Genomic DNA, 26,655 nt, shown 5'->3' with positions numbered 1-26,655 from the left:
ACATGATCCTGGACAAAAAAAAAATCTCTTTCCTTTCTTCATTTTTCCTATTTTCAGTCATATGTTTATATAGCGAGATTTATGACTACATAATTTGAACCTCTGATCCCTATTTTCACAATGCATTATGCTGTTTTCTAGACCACTGAATCAGCTAGGCTTCTGTATGTAGTATTACATATTGTTTATGTAAAAACTATGTGAATGATGGTTAGAGTAGACTTGAGACTAAAAAATTATCCTACTAGATGCTATTCCCGAATCAGGTACTGAAGTACAATTTTGAAAAGACTGGCACTGATGACAAGTGGCATATGTATGAAAATAGTTGGACCACGATAATTTTAGATATGATTACTACTAATGCTTACAAAAAACAAGCACCTTCATTAATTTTATGGTAGTTGCATGTTTACAATTGACATTTCAGTATGTTTCTGGTTTTGCAAATTAGTACAGCAATGTGGAACAAAGGAGTCTAAAGGAAATTTTCAAAATAAATGAACAGAGTATGGGGGGTATATTAACGCCTTCTGATTAACATTTTTATGAATGATTATATTAATATGTAAGAGAATCATGTATTTCATACAGCAAAAATCACTAAATACACAGTGTACAGTTAAAAGAGGTGTTTTTAGTAACAAAAATAATAACTATTTGAACTCGTTTCAATGACGTATTCAAGACAATTACACAAACACTCTGGGCAATATCTCATAATCAACTACTTCATTGCACACATACCGTTTCTTTCAAAAGAAAGGTACTTACAATTTTTTTTTCTAACATCTGCATTTACAAAAGAAAAATAAGGAATTAAGGTACAGTTCAGTTTTAAAATGTCTGCAAATTACCACAGATGAAATCATACTTTCTTGTTTTTTAATTATCTTCATTTAAAAACTCTCACACTTTCCATCACAGTTGTCTGAAGTCAACAGCAGACCGGCAGTCTTTTGTAGGTCATGAAATGCAACCTTTTTGTGCACCAATTAAAAGTCCTCTTGAAACTGACTCTCAATATCCATCATTAGAATTCTGTTGAGGAGGCGGTGGAGGCATTGGCCCTGGAGGAGGGGGCATAGGAGGTCTCATACCTCTTGGTGGCGGTGGTGGAGGCCTTAAGCCTCTTGGCGGAGGTGGCGGCCCACGGGGTGGGAAAGGTGGACGTCCAAATGGTGGCCTCACACCAGGAGGCGGTGGTCTCCAACCTGGAGGTGGACGAGATCCTAAAAAATAAAAATAAATATTTTCTTGTTAAATTGAGTTACAAAATGGTATTTTTAACTCCTAGACATGAAAACACTAAATGGATTTATAATGACCCCTTACCTGCAAAAGTACATATACATAAATATACAGAGATAAAACATCTTAAATTGCTATTAAAACTGGGACTCGACCAAAGATTAAACTTGGGTCTATGGCACACCACAGAGCTAGCCCAACCTCTGCCTTCATCCAAATTTCCCCAATTAGATCTACGTTCAGTTCTTTAAAAGGTGCCCCTCTCGGCCCTTCAACTTATCTATCTTTCATATCAACAGGTGAATAACTAGGAAAAGCGACACATAGCGATACACAAAATTAGGAAGGAAAAATATAACTTTAGGGATGCTGATGAGGGAAAATGCTCAAAATCAAAATAAAACAAATATCATCCCTTTAAAATCATCATAACTTAGCTGCGTGGCTGGGGAGAGACCTGTGCTCCATCGCCAGCTCTGAACTTCAAAGGAGATGATGGAAGTGAACAGAAACACCCATCACAACACTTTAGGCTGCTCTCATACTGAACTAGGCTTCGTGGTGGTTCCTCTCTCGAACCTTTAGGCCACCCTCTGTCGTCAGTGTCCTCGAGCAAAAATCACCTCCGAAAAATTATACAATCGCAGCTATAACATAAAAAAAATAATCACAAAAACAAAGTGTCCATCCTCATCTTTATCTTCCTATTTCCTTCACATCACCTTTCCAATTCAATTTCATCTGTTTCTTTACCTCGGCTGAACTCAGTGGGCTAATGGGATGCTCTGACCCCTCTCAGGTATGGGTATAGTAATAGAAATACATGGGATATGAGGCTTCACCTGTTATATACTAATATAATTTTCATACAGGCTATGAGAAAAGAGACTAGATAAATAAACAACATCCGTTTCTGAAGAAAGATCTGCATCTTCAGCAGGCTTCTATATGGGCAATTCTTTCCTGAAGATGGTTTATTTTTAAGATACTTTCATAAATTTATATCTTCATTAAAGATCTCCATAAATAAAGGACTGAACAGATTTCCTTCTTATAATCAAATTCATGAAACTCTTGCAGTTTATTTACAGAATATGGATCAAACTGTCATATCCGTTATATAAAGATGACCAGGCGCTTTCTTGGAACTTTAGGAACGCTCCCTGACATAATGAAGCATAACGTTGACATGACTGGAGAAGGTTTTGAGTATTGACTCAGATTTAATATAAATTGGACATCATGGTCTGGCTTCAAGATATGTGAAGAAATACAAACTGCTATAATTCGTAAAATATTAGAGACATCGACTTGATATTGAGTATGGCATCATGGCAGCATGTTCACAGAGCGAAACCTAACCATGCCAGATATCAATAATGAATAACCTGATAAATAAATAATAATCATGGAGACAAAATAATCTGAACTTATTCTTCCGTATTAAGGCATGTTAGCATGCCCACAGGGCGAACCTACTCATATGGCAGATTAACATTAAGTCCTGTGCTTTATGCAAAATTGAAAATACGAGTATATTGTGTATAAGTTTTGAAGAAATCAAACTGAATTATCACAAAGTTGAAAGCAATCGTAAATTAACTTATTCACGTATGGAGACATGTTATCATGTCTACAGGGCGAACCTAACCATGCATCAGAATAACAGTAAGTTCTGAGTCGAAATTTAACATTATTTTGCGAAGATTTTATTTAAAATTTTAGAAGGCTTCAAAGTACAATTTAAATGAACTTATTCTTTCATATGGTGACATGTTACAACGTTTCAAGGACCACTGTCCCCTTCTTCAGGTCGTTTTATCGGCTTCACGGTTGCCCACGAAGCTTCGTCGATGGCAAGGATTAGGTTTACATGGATAGGATAAAATATTGGGATTCCATCACAACTCACCTGTTCATTTTTAAAAATCACTACGTAAAATTTCCCTACTATTAAAATCAATGAAAACACATCTGTTACAACTTATTAAAAAAGAATTCCTCCGGCAATTTGCCGCTCACATGTTGACAGTCAATGGCTTCCTTGTGAATGCACGAGGCCATAAGTGAGTTAGATCTCCCCCCACTCTTTTTCTCCTCAGCATTACGTCATATCTAAAGTGAAATCGCGTACGACTCGAGCTTCGTGCTCTACATCTGGGGTAACCTTGAATCAGATTTCCTTATATTCCCCGCTTTTCCCATATTTTCAGCATTCCTATCCAGAGTTCATCAATGTTACCGTCTTCTCTATTAACTTTATTTTCTCTATTCCTACATATAAATGATGCTTCGTATACATTTCTTGCTGAGGAAGCCATTGACTGTCAACATGTAAGCGGCAAATGGCCGGAGGGATTCAGGGGTTATAATTGATTTTAATAGTAGGGAAATTTTACGTAGTGATTTTTAAAAAAGAACAGGTGAGTTGTGATGGAATCCCAATATTTTATCCTATCCATGTAAACCTAATCCTTGCCATCGACGAAGCTTCGTGGGCAACCGTGAAGCCGATAAAACAACCTGAAACGTTGTCAATTACTCAACACATACTCACTGAACGTAAGTAAAAATAAGTTATATTTTATTTTATTTATAGTACATAAAGTGAGTAAGTCACACGTAACCTGAAAAATGAATTCAATAATCTGTACGGGAAAAAAAGTGCGAGAATTCCAGAAGGTTAGGATTAGGCTTAATTCTGTTATTAACAGGATATGGTTTTTGAAAGAATGTAGGAGGTTGGGAGTAGTGTTGAAATTTCTAAAGTGGAGATTCCAACCACTGAGCAACAAGGGGCAAGTACAAAAAAAAAAGGAGCATCAAATGGGGATGTTAAATAATTGCATGAGGGAAGCGTATTGCACTGTGAATAAGCTTAATAGCGAATGTTTGAAACTCCATTTAGATCTTAGCTCTACCATTGATGGGATAACCTGGAGCCGAATAGAGGATAAACATCACAAACACGTCAAATTAGCAAAGAATAAAAATTCAGTATAAGTTAGTAAGAATTAGTGGAAAGGGTAAGGAAACGGACAGGAGTAAGTCAGACAAAGTATTGATAGATAATGAAGTGAAGAATAGTGTACTCAATTTAACTAACAAAGAATTACCCGTGGAGTTGAGTACAATCATGGAAAAAGGCCAAAAATTTGTAACTGGAAAAGCAGAAATAGAAAAAGAGGAATTCATTATCGTGGCGGAAGGGATTGGGGCTGCTCTAGATGATAAGGATGATAGAAAAGAGATTAAGAGTAGGTTACCCGACATTATTGAACAGCAAATCCAAAAATAAAATAAATAGGGGTTCGATAGGAAGGAGGGAGAGAAGAATAAGAGATTTATAAAGAGGTTGAATAAAGTTAGAAAATGGGTCAGGGAAAATGATGTATTTATAATACAATCCGACAAGGAGAACAAAATCGGTGTATTGCATAAAGAAAATAGTAAATTAAATAATAAAAGTAAATTAGAAGAATGCTTTTTAAACACCGACTATAAAGAGGTACATAAAGACCCTATTAATAAAATAAGAAGGGATACCAAAAAGGAAATTGAAACTAGCATAACACTAAGTAGGACAGAAAAATAGGCTAATTGAAAATTGCAAAAAGGGGACTATTCCAGTGGTGTTTGGAATACCCAAAATGCACAAAGAAGGGGTTCCACTAAGGCCAATCATACCGACGTACTCACACCCGGGATACAGTTGGGAGAATCAAAAAAGTAAAGAAAAACACGACTTATAGTGTTTTGAATGCAGTGGAAGTAAAAAGGGAAATTGAGAATATTGAGATTGATAGCGAGGATGAAATCGCAAGCTTCGACATAGTTAATCTGTACCCCAGTGTGCCACGGGAAAAAGCCGCCGACTGTTTACATAGGTGGCTTATGGGTAATGGAATTGATGTGATAACTGCTTGGGAATCCATCAGATGGTTTAATATAGTTGTGGGGTATAATTATTTCTATTGTAAAAAAAAAATATGCAAAAAGAGGGACTGGCCATGGGGAACCCTATATCAGGGATAATATCAAGCATTTTTATTCACTTCATTGAGAACGCAGCATTGAGTAAGGTTAAGTTTTCCGGGAGATAGGTGGATGACATTTTAGTTATCGGAAAAGAAGGAAGTTTGGACAGTTTCTATAAAAATCTAGGAGATCAAGAAGCAAGAATCAAATTTACTAGGGAAAATATGAAAGATAATAAAATTAGCTTCCTAGACTTAGAGATTCACAAAATAGGTACAGAAATAGGAACAGGCATCTTCCATAAGCCCCTAGCGGGAAAAATGTACATCAATAAGGAATCTGCCCATGCCAGTAGGGTTAAATATAATGTTTTCCTAAACTTCTTCATACGAGCTATCAGATTATGTAACAGTAAAGAGAGTTTAAAAAGGGAAATTGATTGGATCTATAACGTAGGTAGGAAGAATGGGTATAAAAATGAGGAAAAATTTACACAAAGCAAAAAGGATATGTTCTAAAGAGGAAAGTAAAGAAAATAGTAATGTTAATAATAAAAATGAGGAGGTAATGAAATATAAGTACGTGGCTATCCCCTGCTTTAGAGGAGTGTCTGAGAAGATAGAAAGAACAGTGAAAGAATTTGGTATTAAATGTGGGATGAAAGCACCCAGGAGCTTAGAGAAATATTTCATCAGTTATAAAAAAGAAGGATGAAGAAAATAAAGAAGGGGAAAAAGGTATATATAAGATTAAATGCCAATGCCAAAAAGAATATGTTGGACAAACCAGCAGAAGTATGGGTATACGTTGAAAAAAAAAAGTTTAGGATATCAAGGAAGGGAATCCCAGAACTGGATTATCTGAGCACGTTTTGGAAGAAGAGCATAAAATTGAAGGGCGGGAAGTCTTTAGGGAGGAGAATAAACTATTTAGAAGAAATGTATACGAAACATCATTTATATGTAGGAATAGAGAAAAAAAAAAAAAAAATGGTAACATTGATGAACTCTGATTCAAGGTTACCCCAGACGTAGAGCACGAAGCTCGAGTCGTATGCGATTTCACTTTAGATATGATATAATGCTGAGGAGAAAACGAGTGGGGCGAGATCTAACTCACTTACGGCCTCGTGCATTCACAAGGATATCAACCATATCGGTTAATCGCGAGTCTACTGTATTTTTTTTTTATAGTACATAAAGTGATATCTGTATTTTTTTAATGCACATTCCAGGTAAAAATTTGAGAAGACTACAGGTTGGCTGGTAGAGTATTAATAATAAATGACAAAGACAAAGCTTCAAGCCAATGTTAAACCACAATTTTCACAACTTTCCAGTAATATTCATCTAAAAGTGCCAAATCATAAATACCTGGAGGTGGTGGTGGCATTCCTGGAGGGGGAGGAGGCATGCCTGGTGGTGCTCCTGGAGGATGGTGTCCTCCCCCTTGCCAAGGTGGTGGTGGCGGCATCATTCTTGGTGGCATCGGTCCTCCACCTGGCGGCATCGGCGGTGGCATATTGGACACCTGTTGCCCACCAGAAGCTGTCGACTGAAGTTGAGCACTTGCTGACGGTGGTAGAGGGGCACCATGAGACGATGGTGGTAAAGGAGGCATGTTTGGCAGAGGGGGCCTCATGCTTCCAGGGGGTGGAGGGATGGGTGGAAGCGGGGGTTGCCCACCAGGAGGCATGTTTGGTAATGGCGGTGCGGGAGCCGATGGAGGCATCGGCATTGGTGGCACTGAGGGTGGCATGCCCATTGGAGGTGGCACACCTGCAGGTGGAGGCACGGGAGGTGGAGGTGGCATATTTGGTGCCGAGGGTGGGGCTGGTGGAGGGGGAGGAACTAGAGGCATGCCACCTGGTGGTGGAGCTGTGGTTGGAGGAGGAGGTGGCGCTGGGGGTGCTGCTGATTGTGGAGGAGGAGGGGCATCAGCGAAAAGCTGATGCGGCCTGTCTGCTTGAGATAGTGGATTTTGAGCAGCGAGTAATCTTTCAGCTGCGGAGCCATGCCTCTCCCCTTTTGCATCCTTCTTGAAAGCATAGGAAACAGAAATTGGTCGGTTGCAAAGGTACTGCCCGTTCATAGCTTCAATTGCAGCATCGGATGCTTCAAAACTTGCAAAATTGATGAACGCATAACCCTTTGAATTCCCAGTCTCTGGGTCTCGCATGATCTGAAATGTATGAACAAAATAAGTAATTAATTAACATTTATTCACTACTTGTATATTAATAATAATATATTACAAACTGAAGCAATTTATTTAAATGTCTGTCAAGGTCTTTTTGGCAAAATTTCTGGGTAGCAGCATCAGAATATGATAAAATATTAATTGGTGGAAATTAAAACTTTGTTATTAGTCTCAACAATAATTTCTACCTATTTTTAACTCCTGATATCACAATAACAGCAAAGAGTAATATCAAACAGAATTCTATACCATTAAAACAACATTACGTAATAAAATTGCTAAAGAGCAATCACAGACTTATTCAAATGACAACAGCACAAACCAGAAAAGCATCATCAGTTCATACGTCAGTGTGGAGTTTGTGCAATGTGAGCTTGCTAGGTACATTGTTAGCCACACCTCTGATTCTTTTTCATCTGCTAGAACATAGAGGTCACAACACAGGGTGCAACAGTGCGACACTTTTTTCATTCTAGGAATTTTTATGTTTACGTTCTGAGGGTGAAAGCAGGCTTCTGAAATATCTCAGCTTCTGTTTGTGATTGCGGTTGTGTTCTGTGATTTTGTTAATGTCTTGTTTTATTCTTGTATTGTTTCTTATGTCCACTACCGTGAACATTCAGTCTACGTCATTAGGTTTTGGACTCAGGCTACAGGATGCAAGTACCTAGTCTTACCATAAATACTGTCCCAAAGTTTTAAGTAAATTGACACAAAATGCTGAGAGATATTGTAATATCCTAATAACATTACTGAAATGGATGCATGACAAATCAAAATCACAAATCAATATTCATAATGGCCGCCCTTAGCACGCACACATTCCGTAAGTCTTTGTGGACACGCATCAATTGAATTACGCAACACATCGACTGGAAAATGAGAACTGCCTTCAGAAGAGACCGACCGCTTTAAACTTTCAATATTGGGATGTCTCTTCTTAGAAACCATCTCCTGAAGCTTGGACCACAATTTGTAGTCCAAAGAGTATAGGTTCGGACTTGCAGAAGGCCAATCTGAAGTGGAAATGAAGTCTGGAACATTTGTTATGAGGGCACGCTCCATTTCTGTGAAAAAGGGGTAAAAACATCAGCCAAAGTGTACCAGCAGACAGTGCTTGAGAGACTAGTCAAGAATGTCTACAACACCCTCTTCCATGGTCAGAACAGGAGCTTCTAGCAGGATTCAGCCCCAACATATGGGACCCGAACAACACAGCAGTGGCTGGAGGCAAATGTACCAGACTTAATTTCCACTTCGGATTGGCCTTCTGCAAGTCCGGACCTATACCCTTTGGACTACAAATTGTGGTCAAAGCTTTAGGAGATGGCTTGCAAGAAGAGACATCCCAATATTGAAAGTTTAAAGCGGTCTCTTCTGAAGGCAGTTGCTCATTTTCCAGTCGATGTGTTGCGTAATTCAATTGATGCGTGGCCACAAAGACTTACGGAATGTGTGCGTGCTAAGCGTGGCCATTTTGAATAATGATTTGTGATGCATCCATTTCAGTAATGTTATTAGGATATTACAATATGTCTCAGCATTTTGTGTCAATTTACTTAAAACTTTGGGACAGTATTTATGGTAAGACTAGGTAGATTCGAGTCTTCTGTCCTGAGATTTTGACAACAACGACTGGGGGTTCATCGTGCTGACCACACATCACCCTGAACTGGTTGAATGATCTCTATTGAGGCCAGCAGTCGGTAGGTAGGCCATGGTCCTTAAGTATAGTTTTTTTAATATTTTTCTTAGTTTTTTATTTTCATTAACTTCTTATTTTTTGTGTGAGTATGGAGTTTTTGAAGTGCAACAAGAACCAATGTAGAAGTAAGTATTTGTTAAAACACTAAAATCACACACTAACAGCACGATAAAAAAACACTTCGGAGATCTTCCAAGCTTTCGTTGCACTGGCGTCTGCCCTCGACCAGCCCTGAAGATGACTCCGTGAAGGAGTCGAAAGCTTGGAAGAACTCCGAAGTGTTTTTTATCGTGCTGTTAGTGTGTGATTTTAGTGTTTTAACAAATATGTTGCCGGCACGTGACGTAAGAAGTTTTCTACAATCATAAAGTAAGTATTTGTTCAGAGGCAAATAGAGAATTAGGTTAAATGTGTATTTCTGGTCAAAGGAAGCTAGAGAGGACAACAAACAGTGAGAAATGTCATTTTAATGACATCTGAAACAATGGAGATAGCTATATCAATGTTCTTCTTGAAGGTTCGCATAACCACTTTCTGTATATGCAAAATAATCTAACACAGTCACTTTTAGTGGTTTTTATTGACTTTATCTGTGACGTTTCATAGAGTGACTAGCTACGTGAGGTTGTGTTCTAGTGTAGCTTGAGGAAGTTCTGGGAAACCAAAACGAAACATCGCAGATAAAATCATTGGAAACCACTAAAAATAACTGTGTTAGATTATTTTGCAATGGGGATGGCTATTTTACCCATTACTAAAATCAAATAAGACTTCAATTTCTACAGTGGAAAGCTTTCAACTCTAAGGAAAAGAATGATTATGCCCACATAGGCTAATCAAGAGCAAACTGAAGTTGAATCAGAACCACTGTACAATATTGCCTCCATTGGAAATCAAACCCTGGATTCCTTCATTACAAGGCAAAAGTGTTAACCACTATGATATCTGGGAGGCTCTGAGATGGTTTTAAAGTTTGCTGAAAATGTCAAGTAAAAGTTTGCAATCTTTGAATTTGAGTCATCCCTTGATATCACCCAGTGACATTTTTCCTCACACAAAAGTGCATTTTCGTTTCACATAAAGTGTGGCAACATTATAGCACCTGGATGGAAAAATTACATGTATTCGGTTTATACCATCCTGTTTTGAATAAGGCTGCAGTAACAATAAGCAACACAATTACCAACACTGATTGACAGCTTTTATAGTTAGGTGGTAATTAAAAGTTAAAAGACAAGAAAATTGGTGTTGAACAAAGGACCACTAAAGAAATTAAAAATAAATTTTCTGAAATCGTGCAATTAATTTATCATTGTGGGTAAGCTATTTTTGTCACTGGAAGAAAACTATCAAGAATACACATTAAAAAAATACAAACTCTTCCCTACACATTAGACATGCACATTCTCCCACGTATTTCCTTACCTTAGGTGTTTGCAATATCACTCCAAATGCTGAGAAGGTATCATAAAGAAGTTTCTCATCTACTTCAGGATCCAAATTACCAATGAAAATATTGGCTCCAACATCAAGATTCTTTTGATGAGCCGATGCCTGAAAAAGCATAATTATATTAATATATAAAAGGTAACATAATTGATCTTAATATTATAAAAAATTTACAAGAGTATTGTCTATACCCGTACCTTTAATTTCTTGCATTAAATGCTCTCCCCTCCAATAATGAAGAATCTAGCTGGATTTTAAAATTTGGGAGATTTAAAGGGTACATGTCTATATATTTTTATAACAATGCAAAAGCTGTAATAAGTTGATTACCATCTCTGTATAAATTTTTAGACAATAATTTGTAACAAAGATAATAATGTTGTCATTCCCATGTCTTTTTTTTTGTTTTCTTACAATGTTTTACGATTCCTTCGACGAAATATGCACCTGACATGAACTAGTTTAAATCAAAGCAGAATTATTGTTTAAATGGACATAGCAGTGATTCCATGAAAAGTTTTTCCTAATCACAAGTGCTGTTTAAACTTATCTTGGGAGTACAGATTCCATGCAACATATTTAAAATGCAAATACATTTGCAAGTACAACTATGGATATTTCATGGCAACACTGGTAGATTTGCACTTTGAGGCTGGAATATCAACATTCATAACTTTCGTCAGAATTTTATACTGCCAATATGCTCATTGATTTCGTTAAAATTAAGCCCCTCCCCAATAAACATGCAAATACACATAAGCCATGTACAGATGTCTTTTGAAGCTATTTTTAATCTGTTTGATGCATGGGTTTCTCAGAAACTGTTGTTGTAACATAGTGTGGGCAGTTGAAGACTGAACTTAAGTTAACTAAACTTGCATATTATTTGCAACTGCTGCTTATTTCACGTTTGATGGTTATTATGAATTTACAACTTAAACTTCTGGCCAATTCCATAGTTAACAGACTTAACATTTTGAAACTCTGACCTTGCATATTCTTTAAACAAGTCAGTTGAGAGCTTTGATTTTACTTCTAAAGTTAGCTTTAGCTTGTAATTATTCTTATACATGGATATAAACTATACTTTTATGTTGTAACTCAGACAACATATGGAGACACAACTTAATAACTGCCATATTTCTGCAAGAACAACAAAATATACGACATGGAAGCAATAACAAGAGATCAAACTTTTATGAACTCAACAGTAAAAATGATAAGTTGTTCTAATAACAGTACAATTTGAATATTATGGATTAACAGATTTGTGTTCATATGAAAATTATGCAGTCAGTCATAAGTCACCAAGTCATCACACTGACTAGAATTTGACGTTTTGGTTCCACTCTTCATGCAACTATCTTTCAGGCTTTCCTTGAGGCACTTATCTTACTTAACATCACTACTTTTAAACCTTTTGATGCATCAATTTCAACAGTTTTTTTCCTTGCCTTAAGATGAGCACAAGGGCTCAGGTGTAAAACATGGTGAGTAATATTTTGGTAATTTTTGAGTTACAAAGTAAAATGTGCCGTCCTTCAATTTTTGAGTGAAATTGCCATGTCTTACAATTTGCATTGGACTTGGTGAAGCCTTGTGAAATTGGTAAACACAACATGAAAAGAATTTATCTATGCTATAGCTTCTAATAACCCTTTTTCTTAATAAACTCAGAAATGACCAAAATGTCACTTACCATGTTTTACACCTGAGCCCTTCATTGAATAAAAATACCTGTAGTAAAGATTTTTTCCAACCCACTGAAGACAAATCATTTCACAAGAACCATTTCTTAAAACTTAAACCAAAACAGGCCATTCCCCTTTGATGCCTATTCTGTAGGAAATACTAGACTTATCACTCCTTTAAATTCATAAACAACATAAAACATACACTTACCTTATTAACTCTGATTGGTTTCCCATACAGCTTTATCATGTTCATTATTTTGATGGCATAATCTGCATCCTCTTCACCCATAAATTCCACAAATCCATACCCTTGGTGTTGTTGTGTCACACGATCTTTAGGCATGTGAACATTAACTAGAAGCAAAAAAAAAAGGCAACTTATTGTAGTGTCAACTGGAGACGTAATGCAAAAGAAAATATTTTTTCATTCCTGCCAGTAATGCAACCCCACCTCTTTCCACCCTCAATGTAAGCACAATAAAATTGGAATATGATGCAAAACTGCCTTCAACATTTTCAGACTGACAAACAGAAAGTTTAGTTAAAATATTCCTTACTCTTGTTCTTTCCTGTAGGTTCTCTCACAGTGAAACTAGATCAAGCATATTTCTTTAAGTCTTGTGGCTAATTATTTACTTTTCTTAAGGAAATGGACAGTTAATATCTATTAAGAGGGTCACTATTTATATTTTGAGCCTAACAATGAAAAAACAGGAATTTGGCATTGAAAACTGCTTTATTGTTTTTCGAAGTATTCTCCTTTATGGTCAATACACTTCTGCATTTGTTCGAACCATTTGTCAAAGCAGTTTTTCCAATCTTCTTGAGACACCTCCATAATATGGTTTTTGAACGCATCAACGGCATTTTCCGCCGACGAAAATCGTTGTCCACGCAATTTATTCTTGACATTCGGGAACAAGAAGAAGTCATTGGGTGCCAAATCAGGACTGTACGGTGGATGACCCATCAATTCGATTTTTTGACTGTTCATAAAGTCGGTTGTTAGACGAGATGTGTGACAGCTGTCATTGTCTTGATGAAGAATGATCTGACGGCGTGTGTTTGTTTTCCGTATTTGACCGAAGACCTCTGGCAAACAAATTGTTGTGTACGATTCAGAGTTGACCGTTCTACGTTCCTCTAAAGGCACAGTTGCCACATGACCAGTTTTCCCGAAAAAACAGGCGACCATTTGTTTCGATGTGCTTCGAGCGCGAACAACTTTTGTTGAATTGGGTTCATCTTGAAACACCCATACAGTCGACTGCTGTTTACGTTCCGGCTCATATGCATATATCCATGATTCGTCTCCTGTTACAATCTTATATACGTCTTTTGAAGCACCACAATTGTATTTATTGAGCATTTGTTTGCACAAATTGACGCGAGCGTCATTTTTAGTTTTTGTCAAATTGTGTGGGATCCAACGAGAACATACCTTTCTCACAGCTAAATGATCATGTAATATTTTATATATGCTGGTGGAACTAATGCCTATGGTTGCCTCAATCTCACAGTATTTCATATGTCACATGACGATCTTGCAGTATTAGGTTTTGCACAGCATCAATGTTTTCTTGAACAACAACTGATTTTGGACGACCTTCGCGAATCTCGTCGGTGAGCGAATGGCGGCCACGATTAAATTCGTTATACCAGCGTTTCACAGTGGCAAAGGATGGGGCTTCATCGCCAAATGTGGAAGTAAGTTGATCGATGCACTCTTGTCTTGATAATCCACGTCGAAAATCGTAAAAAATCATCGCAAGAAAATGTTCACTTGTTAATTCCATTTTATTGTTGTCGCGCAATCTCCAAGGCAACATAAACAACACAAATGAAGCTATTGACAAAACATTTGAAGTACGCAGTGGCGAAGCGTCCTATGAGGCCAGGAGGCTGGGCCTACCCACGCCATCACTCTTTTAAAGGTGTATTTACTTATTTCGTCAAAACACATGTGATGCAATGGAAAAGTTTGGAATTTTCATTTATGATAATTACAAAAAAATTCTAACCCTGTCCAGTATACGAACTTTCCACGGAGTGAGGCACATTTGCTGGGGCCTCTTCTCTTGACATTCTGTCGTACGGTCGTATATGCGGGAAGCCTAATCTTACGAGTACTGTACGTATGCTTATAACGTGCTCCTGAGGCCGGCCTCGCGGTGTTACCTACTAGAACGAACAGAATATCAGCAACACTGCATTTCCGCCAGGGTTGGAAATTTGTGGTGTACCGGCATTTTTTATAAACATTAGCTTGTGTTCGTGCAGAGATATTTCTATTTCATTGTACATTCTCCATATTTTGTACGAAACTTAGGTTTTCCTTCCTTTCATCGACAAGTGTAAGTGAAATTGAAAATTACGGAGTAGGTGTAGTTCTGACTTCGTTTTCTGGTCAGAGTGCTGATGGTCTTGTCGATTCACCCAACACCGTAGCGTAAACAGAAAGTCCAAAGAACTTATATGTGTAAAGTAAGTCTTCATACCAAATTATGTAAATTAATATGCTAGTTACGCCTTATATTTACAAAGTAGTTTTACTTTCACTGGAAATAGAATAATTTACTTTTATCGTGAACGTGGATTTCCCCGCTCGTTCCCTCTCTGTGAAAACTTGCCTCCTGCTCAGGACGCTACAAGGGAGCGTGGCTCGGAGCGCGAGTTTCGTGATGGTAGAGCTTTGTTTGTGATTCGTGTCTTGTGCAGCGATCAGATTTATGCAAGAAGTGCCGGACTGAAATGCAAGAACAATCGAGTTCTTAATTGAGTGAAGATGTAATCATCGGTAAGGTAGGACCCACTTTTGGTCTTTCATGTTTCCTTCTTATAATAATAATAATTTCTAAAATGTTTTCAACTATATTTTCCTTTGCAAGTAGCAGTGGCAAGTGACAGCAAAATATTTAAAAAAATTCAAAGTTGTTGAAACGTTATTTAATGCGTTAACACTGACGTTGAATAAATATTACAAGCAGACATTTTTTTTATGCAGCCGACACAAGCGAAGAGGTAGGCAGTTTCGTTTACCCTGAAGGGATAACAAGAGAAGAGGGCGTTCAATGAGAGTACAATGCAAGGGAAGACTTTTTTTGGGTTTAGGACAAAGGGTGTTGTGTTATGCAGGCACGTATCCAGAGGGGGGGCTTAGGGGGCTCGAGCCCCCCCCCCCGAAAGTTTTAGGTTTACACTGGATAAAATGAGGTTTTTGGTTTCTTGTGGTGTGAAATAAAATAATGTGACAATAATTTAAGGAGAGAAATAATTATCGAGGCAAGACGGAGAATGTTCCGTAACCCTGTTATTGATAATAGCATGTATCCAAGGTGGGGCAACGGGGGTTCGACCCTCTCCCCAGGAAATTTTTCAGTTTACGTTAGATAAAATTAGGTTTTTGGCTTCTTGAATAATATGAATAATGTAAGAAGAGAAATAATTATCGAGGCAAGATGAAGCATGTTTTATACCCCTGTTATTGTTAATAGCACGTATCCAAGGTGGGGATGAGGTGGCTCGAGCCCCCCCCCCCCCCAGGAAATTTTTCAATTTACACTAGGTAAAATTAGATTTTTGGTGTCTTGAATAATGTGAAGATAATAAATTTATAAATCTGAGAGAAATAATTATCGAAACAAAACGGAGAGTGTTCTATAACCTTATTATTGTCAATAGCACGTATCCAAGGTGGGAATCAGGAGGCTCGAGCCCCCCTTCAGGAATTTTTTCTGTTTACACTAGATAAAATTAGGTTTTTGGCTTTTTTAATAATGTGACGTGATTTAAGGAGATAGACAATTATCGAGGCAAGACGGAGAATGTTCTATAACCCTGTTGTTGATAATATTGCACGTAAACTTTTCTTACGTTTTCGGTGTTGTCGCAGCGCACTTGAGCACTATGTAGAGACTTGTCAGCATTTGGAAGCTGCACAACAAAGGTAGCGCCACACGTAGGGTGATTCGTTGTAATTTCTAATCTCTGGAAGGCGGGAGAGGGAACATTCTTGAATGAGAGAATGAGTCAACTACTGGCAATATTAACGAATCGTTTTATTTGCGGAACGTTCTAGAATATAATGAGGATATAAATACACGGATTTAATTTTTCTGTTGATCTGTACAAAGAATCGGTTAATGAGATTTCAGAGGTAAGTGTGACAATTCATACAGTCGATTGGTGATCAGATCAGTTAACGTCCTCTGGTTGCTTTATAAGATATAGTGATTCGAAAATGAAGACATTGACGACAGCAGAACTTCCGGGGCCTCAGCGTAGTGCTAGTTCGGTTCGAGGGCCGAAGAGATCAAGGCCTCTCTCTCTCTCTCTCTCTCTCTCTCTCTCTCTCTCTCTCTCTCGTGTGAATATTTCAGCAGTAGCGGATATTGGAGTGGTTTATTAAAACAGAAATAAGCTGCATAGATCAACTGAAAATCAAAGTTTTGACTGTTGATTTAGTTTTGCCAGAAATAAATTTCGTATATGCAGTCCGAGAATTTCATGGTATAAAAAAATACTTTTGTTTAAGCCTACTGGGTTCGAAACACATTCAAACACTTAACTACCGTAAAGAGACAGCTGAAAATTTTATGAATGTCGAGAAGAGAAAGTAAGATGTTCCATATGTAGACATTTTAGGTGGAAATTGCAGGCTCTACCAGGACCCAAATCAGGGCTCTACCAACTGAGCCACCTAGCCATCCTTGACTTCAATCGATTATTCGTTAAAATGTCTACATAGTACATGTCCTGTGTATATCAAATCGTAAGGTGTTGCCTGTATAGTGAACAAGCACAGAAAATATAGGAGAGAGAAGAAAACTGAGGAGCATTCCCACCGGTTGAGAAGAATTTTTTTTCTGTGGTCAACAAGAGCTACTACTTCGAGGTGACAATGACAGTGGCCTAATAAGGGAGATTTCACACCATGTCGCCTGAAGATTAAGTTTGTGTCGTTTGTGCGGCCTTTTGTGTTGCTACGGTGTGAAACGTTGCTGTTGATTGGCCCATTCCAATCGACATGTATCTCGTGTCCCTTCGGTCTGAAACCTTCCTAAGTCTTGAAAATCCAAGTCACAAGGATGGAAAATTAGGGCCTTGTTAAGGTTAGGTGTGAAGGCAGGCAGACGACAGCACCCTAAAGGATCATATCCAAACCTGCAGGAAGAACGCATCTTACTTCAATCTCCAATGCGGAATGATAAGAACTTCTGGTGAGTTGATTTTAAAAAATGTGTCCGAGATACAGAGAAGCGTGCCCAGGATTTTCGGAAGGGAGAGGGGTTACGCATACTACTTTTGGTGGTCAGTTCTGATTTTGCCATTTTTTTTTTGTCTTTGACGTTCCTCTTTTTTTTTTTTTAAAAAAAAAAAGAAAGGAATATTGGGTCAAATGGGGTTATGACCTCACCAACCCTCCCTTGGGCACGTCACTGGAGGAAAATGAGTAAGCATTTGATCATACTGGGAGACGAAACATTAGATGTGTTGGGAACGGAAGGGTTTTCACTGTGCATTAATTGTTTCGTGGCCTGAATCTGAACAATTTGGTGGGTTTCGGCTTTTATAAGAGCTGCAAACATGGGAGGACAAGACACGTTAGTCGTGTTCAGGCTGCGTCCAGTTCGCAGCCCGCAATTTGAATCTCGCGTTGTCGAGTGGATTGTCCATCCCGTGCATGTGTAACAGCTTCGTAAAAACACTCAAAGACACCATAGATGTTTTTATGCCTGATGAGAAGAAATGGACAAACACACATACTGAGATGGTTCCGGCACACAATGATAATGCATGGAAACAAAGGAGTCGAGTGGTAAAAATGTTCCGATTTCACGTTCTGATTAAAATGACAGCCTTACAGTGGCGACGATTTAAGGGATAGTTGCTCCACATTTTTTATTTTCTTGCCTCAACATAATGGCCTCTTAATGTTAAGCCTTGGCTACCAAGAGAAAGTAAACTTTCCTTGCAACGCCCTCCGCCCCCCCCCCCCCCCCGTTTTGGAACCCAATTGCCACCACTGGTCTTGAACATTTGTGAGGTTCTTACTATACCCCTTAAAAAAATGGTGTTGAGCCCCCCCCCCCGAAAGGAATTCCTGGATACGTTCCTGGTGTTATGGGATTATTGCGCGGGCCATGTCTGTTTCAGGTCTGGCGGAACAGGCCAGTGTTGTCACATTGGATTGGCAGAAAAGAGATGAATTGCACCTAAAAATTGTGATTCTATTATCTCAAGCAACTACATTTATTATAACCTGTTTATATGTTACATCGTAACCTGTCGTGTTGCCGGGTCCCAAACAAGGATCCTGTGTTCTATTATCACGTAAAGGTGTCTACTAACACAAGGGGTAGAACAAATTAGGATGCGAAGTATACACACTGAATGAGAGAGGTCACCTTTACTTATGTGTTTTCCTTGAAAGCCCCGTGGTGGTCTTCCTAACACGTTACGAAGCCAGGTGACCTAATTGTTGTCATGCCAATGTTTCCTGATCATCTTTAATTCATTCTCCATACATTCTCGTCGTCACGATTAACATAGAGCAGAACAAATGAGACGAAAATATTCAAAACTTAAATTATGTTTACTTGCACATACAGGTGTCAGAAATTCATTTATCTAGAAAGCCAAGACCGGAATTAACTACAACCATTCCATTAGTTAGACAACAGATAACAATAGTGTTTTCCTCGGTGCGAGGAAGTCTTGCTAAAAAAACTAAGTTGGCAGCAGTAGAACTTACCAAACTGACAGTCGCTGAAAGTGCGGAATTCTGTCGTCTGCTCACGGCACAAACGTCAGACTGACCCGAAAATTATGGGGGCGGGGTTTCTACCCCTTTTCACCTCAATTGCAAAATAAAGTTAGAAAAAAAGTGATCAAGAATTGACAACAGGGCTCGAGCACTATTCGTTGGATTTTCGCGATGTCCCATGATTGGTAGTTCTTTCTGGAGGTGTGTGCATAAATCAGGGGTTGAAAAAATACAAACAAATAAAAAAAAAAAACGAAATTAACAAAATCTATCGATGGCATCTGGTGGGCGGGAGGAGAACGTCTAAGACATAATTATCGTATTGATGGCCGGTAACAACACTTTTGAAAACGTGACGCCACTGGCAAGTAAAGAAGCGGCCTGGAGAGACATTGAACCACTCTCCATGACATAGCCCCCCTCCCTTTCTTTTTACATATTTAAGCAACTAATGGAAATTATCATACTTTTGTGCCTACCCTGCTAGGAAATCTACGCTTCGCCACTGGAAGTACGTTATGGTCAATAATGCCAGAAGATTCCGAGCAAACGTCGTATCGCGCCTAACTTCAATCAGTGTTGCCAAGGCTCAAAATATAAATAGTGACCCTCGTATGCTACATACATTTTAGGGCCCGAGTTCCGATTGTTAAATTCCGATTTCACCAGGCACTTTTTTCATGGTTCAAAGTATACTCCTACATGATTCTTCTCTTGCAACCAGCCTATAGTTTACTGCCCTCTTGCTGTATAAAATTTATCTCTGCTGCTGCCATCTAGGCCACATGTATGTGGTGCGAAGGGATTTCGTAGTTAAGTTAGACAAGCCAAGTGTAGAGCTCATACTATCCAAATAACATCTCTAAATGCTTTCGTGGTTAGGTTAGGCAGGCCAGGTTTAGGGCTTTTTAGCATTACAATAGTCACCCTAAATGCTTTCAACATCTCATCCTGTTGCTGCTGGTCTCAAACACGTCCCTTCGAGCCTCGTTTAGCAGTAATCTGTGGAATTTCTTGGGGAGCTGGGGTATTCACATAAGGTACCTTTTACATCATCTTTTTGATGATAAATAGCACTCTTAAGAACTGCAAACAGTTGTAATTACTTTCCAAAAGCTTCAAATTTACTTTCAGAGTCAGTTCCACTATTCCACGATAACTACTTTCTCTTTCTTCTGTGGACGAAAAATCCCTTGACAATGGGAAGCATGGATGCTTGCATAAGGTACTTTATAAGTCTTTTTTTCTTTCGCTGATAAATTACACTTGTCGGAACTCCAAACAGTGGTAATTACTTTCACCAAGGTTCAAATTTAATGTAACAATTATTTTTTACAATTCTTTGTATTTCTCCTATGAAACTTTGCAAAAATCATTAAACAACTGGAACTGCTACCAATTTTAGCAATATTTTTTATTTTATTTTTAATTTTAGCATATAAACGTAATTTCATGACACTTTATAAAAATGAACCTGTCACATCGATTTCAGCAACAACTGTTAGTTTAGATACAAGTACAAACCAAAACTATTTGGATATTTTTGTGTTCTCATTAGTGTGATGGAATTTGGTGAGGAGTGATGGTACTTTGAATGTGGCAACTCCGATTCATTATTCGGAGCGAATTTACAATACCGGACCCCTACCCGATTTTCGTAACATTTCGCATACACACTAATTGAGGCCTCCTAATCACGAATTTGAAGTTAAAATTTGGCGGTCACGTGTAGAAATTGTAAAATAAGCGAAATTGAATGGTGTATTTTCCGGTAAATAATGAGCAATCGTGCCGATCGCAGATCACTCAATTTCGCTGATTTTGCAATCTTTAGACGTGACCGCCAAATTTTAACTTCGAATGATTAGTAGGCATCAATTAGTGAGTATGCAAACTTCGAAGCACCCGTACCAATCGATGTATGTCAAAGTCTGTTTTTCATGGCTGTACCCCAAGAAATGTCATGAAAATTGCTTTCAAAATTTCCCGCCGATTCCAGGCTCTGCCCCTGGGGTAATAACCTGACACCTGCAACCGCTGTCGCGGCAACGCCTCCGCTTCGCTTCCCGCCTGTCTCTATAGATACGTTGGTAAGGAATTTAAATATTAAAAAAATGTAAGTTTCATAGCACGTAGAACTCCAAAAATTACTAACCTAACCTTACCGAGAATGTTCAGTGCGGCTATCCGTCAATGGTTTAATGATCAATTTCTGCACTTGACCGCAACATCTTAACCTTATAAGAACCACTGCGACCGGTATTGTAAATTCTAGCCCATTATTCCTTCTCTATCAACTATAGCTACTTACCCACTGGTCCAGCCTGCACAAATAATTCCCACAACAAGGCTTCCGAAACTTTTTCATCCAGTCCACCAACGTAAATAGTAGCATCTGAAAAAGGAAGAACCAAAACATGAATGGACCTATTCATATCTTTAGAAAGTACTTGTTTACAACAAGTGAAAATTCTGTAATGAAATTTGATATTCTATTGAGAACTATCTACACAGCAAATGAAAATATGAAGTAGTTAAAAAATACAAGGCAGTACAAATCCAATGTAAATGGAAAATGCCCCACTTAGTTATAAGCTGAAAACAATTATTCGGATTTCGAACATTTAAACCAACATAAATGAATTGCAATAAAGCACAGTTTGTTTTAAACAATACATATATTTAACGGGCTATTGGTAACAGTGGCATCAGAAGAAAAACCCTCCCCCCAAGTCGGTACCTATGATCAGGGGCGCAGACTTGTCAAAATTATTGGGGGGAGGCCTCTGATCACTGAAATAAATGAATGAACGACTCCCTCCCTCCCTTTTTTAAAAAAACTTCGTATAGAAGTTTTTAAGCAGCTATTATATTCCTCATGCAAATGAAATGCAACATGAAAAATGTTTAGAAAATGTTTCAAAGTCTCTTTATGTCTTTTGTATCTGCTCATTTGTTTTTTAGATAACAATTAACATTTTTATTGAAAAGTATGCTATGTATTTACATTAAGAGGCCAACCTAACTGCCGGCCTCGGTAGGCTAGCGTGTTTGGTGGTGAACTCAACTCGCTTTGATCCGGAGGTCTCGGGTTCGAGTCCTGGCAAGGGCATGGGTGTGGTTTATCCCTCTGTCATCCGTGCCCTCATGGTAGCACAACTGTCCCGCGCATGGCACTCAGTGCCGCCCTATCAAAACCAACTTTATTTAGATGAAATATTGATGCAAACTGATGTTGAATTACCCTAGTGCTTACTGGAAATCAGACGATATATATATGAATGCAAACAGTCCATTTCGGACATTTTTATTAGCTAAACTAAAAACATTAGAGGAAATGACACAGAAGTACATGCTTAGACTCTTGAAGCAAATGCACCAAAATATTATTCCCAAAATACGCGTAATTAAAATTTTGCCATATAATAAAGGAACTAAAAAATGAACTCATGGTTCACAAAATTTTCAACGTAGTTTTCAAGAAGGTTCAACATATTTTTTAAAACAAATTGAAATCATACAACTTATATGGGCTTAGAAAGGAACAATTTGTTCCAAAATTCTCAGTCAAAATCTTGCTGACTCGCTGAAAAAGCAATCAAATGAGTAAAATACAACTCGAAGATACTTACAAAATATTAAAATTTTCAAATCTCAATGTTTCTTCTTGTTTTACAAGATATACATGAAAAGAGATATACAAACTGAAACAAAATGGAGCCAATATGCCACTTTTCAGTACATTTTGACAACTCCGACATTTCGTATGGGTACTGCAATGGTCTCTGCATACAATTAATTTGCATTCCGAACAACGTACCGTTGTTTTATTTTTCTTATATTTGCCAAATTCATGGCTGGAGTGCTATGATGTAAGATACGAAACGTTCCCGCGCACGGTACTGAGTGCCACCTAAGGGGGACCGGTCACTTTTGATGCATGCAAACAACTGAAAAACGCCAGAAAAAAGGTTGGAATGCCTCTATGTTTTCTTGGGAATAGTGTAGATAAGTTTCCTAGTGCTTTCCAGACCATTCTTGCACTGATAAGGAGAATAATTCAAAATTTTAGAAAAAGCGGGAGAGTGGGTTACAGAGGGTTAATGTCCGCAACAGACTTGTAAAGAAAGGACATGTGCAAATAACCTTAGTGTTGACGTACCCATAAAAATAACGAATATTTACAATATTTAACAGTTTTATTTAATTATTTACATAAATGCTAACACAAATCGCAGGAAAATAGTTTTACTTTTTTGTTCTTGCTACAATATTTTACTTTTTAAATTTAATTTTGCAATAATAAAAAACACATAGCACGACGTGCTTTATCAATAATGTACTTGATCATAGCCATTCAAACTTTCGCAATACAGACTTTTCATAAGCTTTCCTTGCGTCCTTTACTGCAAGCCAGTGTGAAATAAACTCAAAGACTTTAGAATTATTTTCCCCTTATTCTTTGGACTACGGATGGCCAAACGGATCCGGATCCGGGTTCAAAATTTCCTACACATCGGCTAACACACTCGTGCACAAAAATAATCTTACTTGTTTAACATAAAATGTCAGAGGTGATTTTGTAAATGCCATTGAAACGAATATGTAATCATTCGAATGTATTGGAAATGAAAACACACATAAATGTGAGACATTCCATTCCAGGATGAAACCTTTAACACATTTAACAAGATAGAAATGTTATACAAAAATTATACAATTGTTCTACAGTTACAGTTTTAAAAATTTAAAAAAAACTTTATAATATATGCAGTGTTATATAATTACAAAGTGTAAGACTAACAAGGGAGGTTATCTAAGTGTCCCCCTCCGATTTCCATGAAACTTTGCAGGTGTATAGAGGAGCCCAAAAGGAAGAAATACGTGTTTTTTGTTTCGGCTAAAAAACTGTTCTAGGGGGCAACCATCCCCTCAAATGTCAAGATGAGGACAAATTTAAGTGTGCATTTGACCAGTGTCCCCCTCCGATTTTCATGAAACTTGGCAGGTGAATGGAGGGGCCGAAAGGAAGAAATATGTGTTTTATTGTTTCGGCTAAAAAACTGTTCTAGGGGGCAACCCCCCTCAAATGTCAAGATGACAAATTTCAAAAACCGCCAAACGTCTCAAATTCTTTTATTTTCTTCTTTTTCACATTGGTATTTACGTATTCTGCATTCCTAAGGATTCTTGAAGGTGACATTTCGTTATTTTCATGCAAATAACCTCAATTTTCGACATATTGAGTAATTCTTGTATGTTCGTTTTCATTTGCGTTACATGCAATATGGAGGAGAAATCTTGACTAGTGTCATCGAAGAATACCTACTTTCGTGTTACTGATTTTGTATTTTTTTTTTTTTTGGGTTCGAAAACCCCACGAACCATTCATAAATGGCCCCACGAACCATGCACGGATAGCCCCACAAACCACGCACGGCAAGGTTAGGTTAGGTTCGGCAAACATAGTTAAAATTGTCATGTTCTTGGAAAACAACGTTTTGGTTGGAAACACTGACCGGGGGTTACATCATCGAACGCACGAAACATTTGATTCACGTAGTGGAAGGACATAGAGGCAACAGCTTTCGTGCATTGGAGAGACATTAATCTTCAAAAATACATGATTTACCGGCGAAATAAATTAACCGATGGGGAAAAAACCACTTCCACGACCTTTCAAAAGTGTATGGAAGTCAGTTCGGTAAGTACTTTCTCCCGTAAAATTGAAGATATAAGTTTTGCGGATACGAAAATTTTACCAAGTTTAGTTCATATGGCACAATACAAAGTAAACTATGTACTAATCTGATATTCCTCGAACAGATTTCTTCATTGTTACAGAAGAAACTACTTACGGTAATAAGTTCCTGTAGCATTGTCTAACATCTGGAAGGTGTTTTGTGTGATGTGGGAATGTTTCATAGCGGAAATTCAACCATTGACGCATAGCCCCACGAACCATTTCCGGTAAGGTTAGGTAGGGTCACGTATATGTTACAATAGTTAAAAATTTGTTTGGGAAAAAATATACGTAGCCCCACACACCATTCTTGCATAGCCCCACGAACCATTGACACACAGCCCCACAAATTATTTGCGGAACCGTATGTTCTTCAGTTACAAAAACCCTTTTTGGTACTACTTTACTATACCGGAGACACCTATTAATGATTTATTTTGGAATTTTTTACATTGCTAACGTACTATTCTGCGTTGCAGAACATTTCTTTAGGTGAAATAATGGATTTCTAACGAAAATAATGTCTATTTCTTACATACGATAGCCCCACGAACCATCACGGGGACGAGGTATGCCTACTAGGTTAGGTTAGGCCTGTTAGGTTAGGTTCCATTAGAACTCCTTTCGTTCAATTTAGCATATACGGACAACATCGGAATTACAAATTCCACGGCATCTTCCACACCCGGCAACAACTTCACGACGCATCCTCGACACGTCATGTTGTAGCAGCAGCAATAGCGCGTCGGAAATAGATTTTCGTAGAAAACCACATGCATTCGCATTAAAATGGATCGAAACTACATTCCCGCAACGCTACAGAAAATGATTTGCGTTAAGTACTTTCTCCTGTAAATTCCAAGAAATCCGTCTCCGGTATAGTAAAGTGTTACCCAGATAGGTAAGTACAAATGTCAAAAATTGACAAAACGAAGAAGTTATAGGTGTTCGGGGAATATCAGATTTTTACCGTAAACTATACAAGAGAAGCGAAATAATACATTAGATCCTCTTAAGCAAAATTGTTTGAGGCGCTCTGCCCCAACATTATTACAATTGGGGGGCCATGGAGTCGGCGCCTATGCCTATGATTGACACTATTCGACAGTACATATGTCAGTCGATATACAGATTGTAGTAATAGAAACAGTAAACGTTGATCTGTCGTCGTGTACATGGTGCTGTAAATGTTAGTGAGCATTGTCTTTCCTCTGCTGTTTTCTGTTTAATGTTGTAACTCTTCCATGAAAGCTGTTTAATGTTGTAATTCTTCCATAAAAACTATCAGTAATTCAAGGATGCATGTTTCGCGTGATTTTTATATGGATTGAGGGGAAACAGAACGTCAAAAATAACATGCAAGGGGTATTCACGATGTGTTAAAAGTATATTCAGGAATATGAATAGGGTGTCAGTGGACTCAGGTTTATCGCACCAACGTAATTTGTAAATACATAAAATGAAGCAAAGGCATTATACACAAAATTTTCTAAATACCTTGATTTCTTTCTGCTATCGGGCCGGCCGCCATTTCTATTTTTACAATGTTGCCAATACAAATAATCTAAACCACATTTTCTCGCTTCAACTTTCTGTTTTGATTTACTTTTGTCACATATTTAATATCATAAGATCACACGTTGCTAATGTAATTAATGGAATATTAACAACGAGAAGATGAGTGTCTAGATATTGTATTATTGTCTATATTGGATTAGGTAAAGGGAACAGATTTGTACTGACAATAAAAGAAGATACTGCATGTTTTCGCTTCTGGATTACTGAATCCACTAGAAGGTTGTCCATTGGTTGTCCGACTTAAAGTCAGAGTTGAGTGAACGTTAGAGACACTTGGCAGTTGAGTTCAGCA

The 26,655-nt window shown here is 37.9% G+C and overlaps 1 protein-coding gene across 1 annotated transcript; it reads right to left on the bottom strand.

Annotated features, from left to right (window-relative positions):
* Nucleotides 1-554: 554 nt before the first annotated feature.
* Spx (Spliceosomal protein on the X) lies at nt 555-26,537 on the bottom strand. The gene is made up of 6 exons (XM_083120664.1): nt 26,283-26,537; nt 21,354-21,437; nt 12,485-12,630; nt 10,559-10,687; nt 6,603-7,410; nt 555-1,232 (listed from the first exon to the last, which is right to left on the bottom strand). The coding sequence occupies exons 1-6, from the start codon at nt 26,314-26,316 to the stop codon at nt 1,021-1,023; spliced, it is 1,413 nt and encodes a 470-aa protein (XP_082976790.1). The 5' UTR covers nt 26,317-26,537; the 3' UTR covers nt 555-1,020.
* Between the last annotated feature and the right edge of the window lie 118 nt (nt 26,538-26,655).

Source organism: Lepisma saccharinum, chromosome 4, assembly GCF_977018435.1.
Source record: "Lepisma saccharinum chromosome 4, izLepSacc3.1, whole genome shotgun sequence".
Lineage (NCBI taxonomy): Eukaryota > Metazoa > Arthropoda > Insecta > Zygentoma > Lepismatidae > Lepisma > Lepisma saccharinum.
Note: the sequence above shows the minus strand (reverse complement) of the source record. Positions and strands in the feature narration are given on the sequence as shown.